Below are 10,399 nucleotides of genomic sequence, written 5' to 3'. Positions count from 1 at the left end.
ACAAAGAGAGTCAAAGAATATAAAGTTTGGAGATACGTGCTTCTCAACTAGTTAGATTTAATTATATTTTAGTACTTTTTGATTTAAATATAGGACTTTGCAATTTAGGTTCTCCGTTTCAAAAATAATAATTTACGCATTCAGTTTTTAATCTGTTGTAGACTGATCTAAATTCTAATTGGCCATACAAATTGATAACGGCTAAACAATTTATTAAAAGTTTGAATCACTATATTTGAAAATTAAATATCTAAATCACAAGAATGAAGGATATAAAAATATAATTAACTGTACTGGCCTTTTCTATTGAATTACTAGAGCAAAATCAATATATATCAATTCACTTAAAAAAAAAATCAACATATTAATTTGCCGTCTTTATTTTTGTCTGTAGATCTGTTAGCACAGTTATATTTTACTTTCCATAGGACAGAGTCAAAAAACTAGAGAAAATGATTGATAATAATAAATTATTGAAGTTAAAAGAATATTTATGCTTAAAAATTAGTTTGAAGCAGTGCTAAAAGAAGCAAAAATTGTTAACAGGGAATTTTTTATCAAATAATAATGTGATGTATGATAAATGATGTGTTGACCGCCCATATATATATATATATATATATTGTAAAAACATTATTAGCCCACCAAATAATATTGTACCCTTTCACGTCATACAAACTTTAGGCCAATCATTCAACAGAAAAAAGAAAACTGTAGAATAAAATCATTTAGCCACTTAAATTTTGGAGCTTAGAACAAAAACTTTTTTGATTCCCACATTATTCATCAAATTTCATTATTTAGAAGTTACATTTATGATATTAACCAAAAAAAAAAAAGTTACATTTATGATGGTAAAAAGAAAAAGATAAAAATAAATAAAAACAAAAAAAAGATTCCATGAGCACCAAAATAAAAAAATAAAAAAAAAAGTTTTTGGATAAAAAACAAAAGCTAAGCAAAAAGGCGGGGGGGAAAAAAAAAAGAAAAAGAAAGAAAGAAGCGTGAGTCGAAAAAAAGGACACCGTTAAGTTCCAAAAATATAAATAAAAAAGACACTTTCTGAAAATATTACATAACTACAGCAAGTAAAAGCTAATGGCTAAAAATAATTATAATAATATTTTTTTTGTTTTTTTTATATTAATAATATTCTTTTTATTAATATAACATTTCTATAAATTATATTGCAATTACATAAAAAAAATTAATACAGTCATTTAATATTTAAAATATTGTCGCTCCATACATGTTTTTATTACTTCCATATCAAACAAAGTATGAAAAAAAAAAATTCCATCATTCATAACTGTCATACCAAATAATCAGTTTCATTCACAGGTTAGAAATTTATTTTTTTAATCCCTCCACTTTTCTATTTTCCCTTTCTCTTCTGTGCTCACTACTTGACGACAGGCTTGCGTACCTTGGACTCCCAAATAAAATGACTTGAAGTAGGTTTTCATTTGGTTGAAAACTATTGAACTGAAAGCTTTCGAGCGCACTTAAATTTTGCATATAAAGTGACCAAAAGGTGTCTGGTACAAAGTAAACGCAAATTGAAAAAGTAATAATCTTTGATTAACCCACCACACGTGATTCTCGAGATGCCAATAGGGACGAAAATTAATTAGAAAATCACTGATCAAATGGGAATCGAACTTATCCTCTCTCTCTCTAAGTAAAGTCATGTCTACATTTAATAATATCACCAAAAAATTAATTGGTCTACTTTTAATAATTGCGTTTCACAAACTTTTTAATCTGAAATTGACTTGGTTTTTATCGGTTCCACCTAAGTTTTCTCGAATGTGATTATTCTCCCATACTTTCCAAGGTTATAAATAAGGTGTCCATTACAGCGATACGCAAACAACAAAGACTTGAATTATATCCCATCTTCATCAATGGCTATTTCTTGGCTTTTCATCTTTACCCTCATTTCCACTCTGCTCGCCACGGCTCATCCCTCATCTTCTGATCAACATCATGACCGGAAGGCAATATATTCATCCACATCATTTAATTAAATTAATTATTTTCGTTCTTATCAGTTGAATCTTGTCTCTGGCTTTTGCAGACATTATATATAAATTATCGACTGGGTTATATTTAGCATTTAACATTATATACTACTGTTAATAAAAAGAGCAGTTCTTTTAAATTCCAAATTCCCAACGACTCTCTGACCCTCTGTTCCTCTATCTTTCTTCTATATGCCTCCTATTCTCACCGTCCAAAACTATTACTCACACGCCGATTGCTGCTATTTTTAGCTGGCCAATTGTTTTATTTCTTTTAGGGACGATTCAATTCTTCTCCAAATTCTGTTTCTCTCTTTATAATTGGTTTGTTTGGTTTTATGCTTTTTAGGTTCATTGGTTTCTCTATTTCTCTCTCTCCCCTCTTTTATATTTCCGTTGCTTATATTTGTTTGGTTTGGAGGAAAGCTGAATGGAAACTAAGAAATTGGAACCATGTTCAGTTATTGGACTTAAAATTTTAATAAGCACATTATGGTAATTTAAAAATTATTCTTTCTGCAGTGCATCAAGCATTTCTTTAATAAAAATAGTGTAAATTATGGAATTGTGAATGCAGGTTTATATTGTGTACATGGGTGACAAGCCAAAAGAAGAAGTTTCCACATCTCCTCTTCAGCTAAATATGCTGGAAAAGGTCATAAGCAGGTTGTACTTGAACACAAATTAAAATTTATATAATATTATACGCACGAGTTTGAATTGCTATTTTTCATTCTTATGCTGACTGTACTTATGTAGTTGGTGCGTTCTTTGTCGGCTATACTAATCATATAAATTTTTATATTAAAATATATTAGATATCATTGTCAATTCGCAATAAAATTAAGACTGCCGAAATTGTTAAAGTATTCAAGTACAATAATTAACCTTCTTTTTTATTTTATTTTTTCATGTGTACACATAATTCAGCAATGATATTGTCCCAGCTGAATCTCTCCTCCATAGCTATAAGAGGAGTTTCAATGGTTTTGCTGCCAAGCTCACAAAGGAAGAAGCAGATAAAATATCTGGTGGGTGGACTTGATCTTTCCTAATAATATCACTATGCATTTATATTTGAATTAATCTTTTTTTTTTTTTTTAATTGCGATTGACTTTAAAACTATGAATATTACATAGGAATGAAGGGTGTAGTGTCAGTATTCCAAAGTCGAAAATTGAAGCTTCATACAACAAAGTCATGGGATTTCATTGGATTCCCACAGCAGGTTAAGAGAACCAAATTGGAAAGCGACGTCATCATAGGAGTGATTGACACTGGAATTTGGCCAGAATCTGCTAGTTTTGATGACAAAGGATTGGGTCCACCACCTGCCAAATGGAAGGGTACTTGCCAAGCGTCGTCCAACTTTACCTGTAACAAGTACGTATCCATGTCAATTTGGAGGGGGAAAAAAAATAATAATATATATATATATATATGATTTTCAAAATTAAATTCATGTAAAGTTCTGCCAGTAACTTATAAAACTGGCCCAAAGAAAAAAAAAAAAAAAATCCAGGTTAATTGCATGCGTACTCCACTCTTATTTTCAATTATAAAGACTGAAAAATAAACCAATATATATATATATATAGTTGAACATAAATTATGAAGTAAAGATATATATACAGGCTTTAATAAAATGTATAAATGTCCCACCATATGTATGATCGAATAATCGAAATTATGCATCCAACCACATATAATGGGACATATATACGTACTTTATTAAAGTTGAGAATATCTTCGATGTTTAAAAGGATAAACTATTTAATGTCCATTATTGATTAAGAATTAATTGGTTTAAACATATCAATTTTAATTTGCTTATATGCTTTAACTAAACGATATATGTAATACAGCAAAATTATCGGAGCAAAGTACTACAAAGCCGATAAACAATTTTCAGAAACCGATATACAATCACCAAGAGATTCAGATGGCCATGGGACGCACACAGCATCTACAGCAGCCGGAGGCATAGTGAACAAAGCAAGTGAATTGGGATTTGGGTTTGGGACCGCAAGAGGAGGAGTTCCATCAGCTCGTATTGCTGTCTATAAAGTAAGCTGGTCTGACGGCATTCATGATGCTGACATTCTTGCAGCGTACGATGATTTAATTGCCGACGGCGTTGATATAGTCTCGGCTTCTATTGGACCATCGTTGCCTGAAGATTATTTCACGGATGGATTGGCAATTGGATCCTTTCATGCTATGAGAAAAGGAATATTGACCTCTACCGCTGCTGGTAATGAAGGTCCAAACCCTGCCACTCTCTCAGGCTTCGCACCTTGGCTTCTTTCTGTTGCTGCTTCCACTATTAATCGAAAGTTTTTGACCAAGGTTCGGTTGGGTAACAACAAGATTTTTGGGGTACTTACCAAACTAATATATATATATATATATTTCTCTTAAGCAATCTATAGCTGGGAATTAATTAGTGTTCAAAATATATCACACTCATTTGAATTTAGCGAGCATATATGAACTATACTTGTGCAAGATATGAAACTAATATTTGTTGTCTTTTTACTAACCATGTATAGGGTATTCATATAAACCCATTTGACCTCAAGAATAAAACATTTCCCTTAATATATGGTTTAGACGCACCAAACAGCGAAGACAAGGTTAGGGGGGCTTATTCCAGGTAATAACAAGTTCACAAAAATGCATATTTGTATTTAATTATCTTTATAACAATATTGTATTTATCAAAATATTTATCAAATTTATTTATTAAATAATATAAAAATATTTAATTAATTTATTTATTTTTATTTATTTATTTATTTAAAATTTTATTTTTTATATAAATATATCCATTAATAATATTTTAACATATAATATTTAACATCAATTTTATTAATATTTTAATATTTATCGCATTACTCTACCTCAAATGATGTTGACCAGTGAATCAGACAACCATTAGCAAATTGGTTTATATATGTGGGTCCCACGCATAATTTGGGTGGATTTTATGCGGGGTACCACGTGGATAAGATTTTTTTATCTTTCGGGTGTTCCTTCTAATTATATCAAATTTATATTAAATCCCTGCATAATTTTTTTGATAATGATATGAGCCACACCCACATGCTAGTCACATAATCCAAATAATTGAAAAGTTTCTCGAATCATAACGGAGATTATGAAATCATATTTGAATATGCAGATTTTGCCGCAGAGACTCGTTGGACAAAAACTTGGTGAAGGGTAAAATTGTTTACTGCGATAGCAATGTAATTGGACAAGGACCGTTCCTGGCTGGTGCCGCTGGTTTTATAGGTAGAGGCAGAGTTTTTGGAGATCCAAGTTTCATTCTGCCTTTGCCTGGAACTTACCTTAATTATAACGAAGCTAGTGAAGTTTACAAGTATCTTGCAACCAGCAGGTATAATATTAAAATTGGTTAATTAATATAAAATTTAAACCAATAATTTTCAAAGGAAATATATATCTATATATAAATTTTTGATTATATTCTCACTGATTCTTAATTTGTAAAATAATGCAGCAAGCCTATTGCAACGATATACAGAAGTGAGGAGGTTACTGATACACAGTCCCCTTATATATCCTCCTTTTCATCGAGAGGTCCAAATCCAATCACTCCCAATCTTCTCAAAGTATGTTCTTGGAATATTGTTACTAGGATTTTTGCTTACCAAGTTACCAAATGTATGTTTAATTACTTGGCTGATCCATTTTAAGCAAATTAATTAATCTCCTCTACAAACCTCGTTTATATGTTCCTATAGCCAGATATAGCGGCCCCAGGATATCTAATTCTAGCAGCGTGGTCTCCAATGGCTCCAATTACAGAATTAGGTGTTAAAGGATTGGGGTATAATATAGAGTCAGGAACATCAATGGCTTGCCCACATGCTACCGCTGCAGCTGCATATGTCAAGTCATTCCATCCTACATGGTCCCCTGCTGCTATCAGATCCTCCCTCATCACTACTGGTAGGTTTCTTGATATATAGTTAGAAAGTTTTTTTATATACCACACATGGTGAAAATGAAGAAGTTACTGTTTATAGGATATACTCTTTACTGATGGCTAACCAAATAATATTTCACAAATTTTGTATATATTTTTTTCAGCTAAGCCCATGAGTTCCAAGATCAACCCTGAAGCCGAATTTGCATATGGTGCTGGCCTGATAAACCCTGTCAAGGCTCCTTATCCTGGTTTGGTTTATGATGCTGATGAGCTTGACTATGTAAAGTTTTTGTGTGGAGAAGGATACAGTAATGACGAAATTTTGCAGTCTATAACAGGGAATGAAAAACTCAAGTGTTCCAAAGGTAGTAGTAGATCAGCCACTGACCTAAATTATCCTTCCTTTGCTCTTTCAACCTTACCTTCACAACCAATCACTCATGTATTTCATAGGACAGTTACAAATGTTGGGTCAGCAAATTCCAAATATAAAGCTAAAGTGGTTGCCCCAAAAGGAATAAATGTAATCGTTAGCCCTAGCGTTTTATCTTTCACATCTATTGGGCAAAAGCTATCGTTTTCCGTCGAGCTGAAAGGGAAAATAGATGGAATAATTGCCTCGGCTTCTTTGGTGTGGGATGATGGCACTTTCCAAGTGAGAAGCCCCATCGTTGTCTACGTTGCTCCATGAAATGGTTTCGATATATGATGCATATATGTATGAGAGAATAGGTTGCAACATAATAGGTTGTCTATGTTGCACCATGAGCTGAAGGGTAATTAGGTACAATTTGCTCTCGTTCTAGAGTAAATTGAGCTATGCTCTTGTTTATAATAATAAAATTATATGCTATCGCAGCATTATAATGATAGTTTGTTTCTTTTTCATATATAAATATACATATACATATATATATATATTATTGAAAAATATAGGAGACGTAAACTTCTTTTTTAATATATATTAAGTGGCAAAAACTTATTCCATTATAATTTGTTATTATTTGGCTCTTCATAGTAAGAAAATCTTGTATGCATCCATTGTACCAACGTAATTGGTACCTTTCCAAGTGGTTTAATGCCACATGTAAAATTGCCACATGATTAATGGCCCGCATTCCTAGTTGATATTTTTCGCGCCAGTTCTTCATCCTTTTTCATTTCCTCACTATTCCCACCATGGTTAAACACTCTTGAAATCTAACAGACTTTGAGTTTCATTATTTCACCATTTTCTTCTTCTTAACTCTGACTACTAAACAAGAAAGCTTTTTAGTTCACTTCAGCTATGTTTGGAACTTGAATTCTAATTAGAAAAAGTTAACCAAAAAAAAAAAAAAAAAAAAAAAAGCTAAAGATTTCAATTTCCAGTGTCTGGTTAAAAGAAAAAGTCAAAAAAAAAAATAATATAGAGGAAAATCTTAAAAAAAAATTACAAATATCAAAAATTTTTATTTTTTTCAATTTTTTGTGAGAAGGTGAGTTAGTTCTATTATCTCAAATTATTATTTTTTTTCTCTCAAAATTTTTGAATAACCAAGCACAATAAAAAATTTCATATCTTTTTCCTTTTTTTTTTTTTTTTTAATCTCTCTTTCATTTTCTTATCAATTTTTTTCTATTGACTTTTTTAACATTCAAATTAAGCGTAATTCTAGAGAACTTTGAACTCAAGCCCACCTTGTCAAAATCTTGTCACATCAGTTACTTATTATTTTTTTGGTTTACAGCTTCCTTTCTTCTTCCATGGTTGCGGTCCATAATTACTGCATCTCCGTGAGAACAAAAGCTCTTTGACTTATAAAGTTGTTTTTTTTTTTTTTTTTTATGGGTTAATGCCTGTAAATTGTCCTACATTCTGAAAATGGTTGGAGGTGAATAACAACAAATGGATACCCAAAGATAGAAAGGGAAAATCAAAATAAAAAAATTTTGGTTACAATTACAATCGATTTTAGAGTTAGAAAATCCGGCTTTTCTCTCCTAAGGGCCAGATAAAAGAAGAAAAAAAATTTTCAAACAAGGATAGTCATGACACTACGAATTTGGAAAAAGTAGGTAAGTTTTACTTTTAGAAGTTAAGATTCGTGTACTAAAAAACCATATTCTGCAGTGGCAAGAGAAAATGGCTGAGAAAACAATGAAATTTTGAAAGGCTATTATTGGAATAAATAGACGGAGAAGGAAAGGAAGAAGAAACGCGCTGTGAAACATCATCTAAGTAATGTGAGCTGTTTAGGACATGGTAATTTATTTTAGACATGTCACTAACCACTTGGAGTAGTAACATCTGAGCTGATACCACGGATGCATACAAGTATGCATAAAAGTTTTTCTCAGAGTGACAAGTTTTGCTCCTCGAGAGCACCAGAAATTTGGCCCGTGTATGGTGCCATACTCTCCGTGGAAATCGATTTTAGTGGGCTCATAAGCGCGCGTGCTATCTACTAGTGCTTTAGGGGATAGACCAAATCATTCTTTGCGTGGGTCCCGACTTCCACATTATCACCAATTGTTACTACAGCAATGTAGAATATTGCACTGCTGTACGTCCACCCCATTAAAAAAAAAAAAAAAAAAAAAAAGCCTCGCACTACTGATAAAGTGATGATTATGAGGGTGTTTATTATGATAAAAAGGACAAGAACTTGTTAAAAATATATAAATATGAAGCAAACATTTCGTAGAAAGAAAATGGGTGAATATAAATTAGTTTTTTTTTCTCCTAAGCCTCGGAATCCATGTTATAATGGGCTTCAATAAGAAATCAAGTGATTTCTTCAAAAATTTTGTTAAAATTTTATCACATCATTATTTCTAAATTATATTTCTCCTATCATTTATCACAACTTTATAAAGATTTAAAAAAAATAAAATAAAACACTTGTTGGAGCACATTATTGTATGGGTTCAGAAGTCCTGAAGAAAAAAAATTGTAACTATATATATATATATATATGTAATACTAGATAAATTTGTTCCATTTTAACTAATGTTAATTCATTTGATTAAACTGCTTACATGTAAATTTAAATTTTAGACTAACCAATAAATGGAGTGATATTATGAAGAATATATTTAACTAATCAACACCTAAAAATACATATATTATCAAATAGAAAATAAATTAAGTCGAAATCAAAGAGTTTTTTATTTCAGTTGCCATTGTTATTGATGAGCTTATATGATAAATTTTAATTGGGATATTTAATTTTTTTTTTTTGAATCCTAAAACTCTAAGAGTGAAGCTTTTAATAATAACAATTTAAATTAATATTTGATTTATAGATCCCACTAATGATTATTTATCAATAATGACAAATAATATTTTTTGAAATAAAAAATTTAACTGTAAATGAGAAAACTAATAAATAGAAGGAGCCTGTTAAAAACTCTAATAAAAATATTAACTATAACTATAACATAAATATTAAATCTGTTCACTTTGCCAAATTAGGTTTTAAGTTTAAAAGAATAAAAACACATTAAATATGACCAACTAATATTCACCAAATTAGCATAGATCCTTGAAATAGCAAATTTCTATTTATTTATTTATTTCAACAAATAGGCTATGAGTTAGGGGGGCAAATATTTGTTATCATTTAACTCAAAAAACTTACCATAGTAACTTTCCAACGGAAGAACTTTATAAAGCACCTCCAATATTGTTCTATGATTACAAGAAAAAAAAATTCCACATTAGATAAGTAGATAATTTTGAAATAGAAAAACATTTACTTCAATCATTTAATATTTGCTATTAATGATAAATAGCCAAAATTTAATAAATTCTATAGCTGAAAAATATAACTTAATTAATTAAAAATTATTGTTGAGAGAAAGTAAAAAGGAAAAAAAAAATTATTGAATTACTTCTTGGGGTCCGCCGCAAAATTTAAGCTTGATGCATAGTTTGCCTGTAATGGGTTGAGCCGTATTTGATCCTATACAAACATGCAGATTGCATATCCAATAACATAGATTACGATTTGTCTTATTATAGTTTTGTTTGGTGAAAATAGGATGGTAGGGGTCATAAAAGGACACTTGTCGCTGTTTCTGGAAGCAAGGATTAATCAAGTGCTTTGAAAATATTCTTGAGAGAAAGGAAACAAAAAAAAAAAAAAACTATTGAATTGCTTCTTGGGTCCGCCACAAAATTCAAGCTTGATGCATAGTTTGTCTCTAAGGTGTTGGGCCGCATTTGATCCTATACAAACATGGAGATTGCATTGCATATCTAATAATATAGATTACGATTAGTCTTAATTATAGTTTTGTTTGGCGAAAATAGGATGGTGGGGGTCATAGAACGGCACTTGTCGCTGTTTCTTGTAGCAAGGATTAATCAAATGCCATATTGGTTGTACAAAAATTATTCAATACACAATGTGTATTGACATGGAATCCCAA

At 30.7% G+C, this 10,399-nt stretch overlaps 1 protein-coding gene across 3 annotated transcripts; it reads left to right on the top strand.

Moving 5' to 3' along the window:
- Positions 1-1,854: 1,854 nt before the first annotated feature.
- Positions 1,855-6,870, top strand: LOC107413430 (cucumisin). Of its 3 annotated transcripts, none has more exons than XM_048469605.2 (10): positions 1,855-2,000; positions 2,602-2,690; positions 2,955-3,055; positions 3,165-3,408; positions 3,891-4,374; positions 4,578-4,681; positions 5,210-5,428; positions 5,552-5,663; positions 5,796-6,003; positions 6,145-6,870. In XM_048469605.2, exons 1-10 carry the CDS (start codon positions 1,908-1,910, stop codon positions 6,672-6,674), a joined length of 2,184 nt encoding a protein of 727 aa, XP_048325562.2. In that variant the 5' UTR covers positions 1,855-1,907; the 3' UTR covers positions 6,675-6,870. The 3 variants fall into 3 exon arrangements, with proteins under 3 accessions (XP_048325562.2, XP_048325564.2, XP_048325563.2); XM_048469607.2 differs by having other exon boundaries at positions 3,891-4,404; XM_048469606.2 differs by having other exon boundaries at positions 1,888-2,519; positions 3,891-4,404.
- The last annotated feature ends 3,529 nt before the right edge of the window (positions 6,871-10,399 follow it).

The sequence above is a fragment of the Ziziphus jujuba genome, chromosome 8, assembly GCF_031755915.1.
Source record: "Ziziphus jujuba cultivar Dongzao chromosome 8, ASM3175591v1".
Classification (NCBI taxonomy): domain Eukaryota; kingdom Viridiplantae; phylum Streptophyta; class Magnoliopsida; order Rosales; family Rhamnaceae; genus Ziziphus; species Ziziphus jujuba.
The sequence above is the reverse complement of the archived record's forward strand: the minus strand, read 5'-3'. Positions and strand labels throughout refer to the sequence as shown.

Bases quoted from the DNA above. Each gene is read 5' to 3' on its own strand.
- LOC107413430 (XM_048469607.2), top strand. From the start codon at position 1,908: ATGGCTATTTCTTGGCTTTTCATCTTTACCCTCATTTCCACTCTGCTC. The intron at 2,691-2,954 runs GTTGTACTTGAA...CACATAATTCAG, and splicing joins CTGGAAAAGGTCATAAGCAG to CAATGATATTGTCCCAGCTG. The intron at 4,682-5,209 runs GTAATAACAAGT...TTGAATATGCAG, and splicing joins GTTAGGGGGGCTTATTCCAG to ATTTTGCCGCAGAGACTCGT.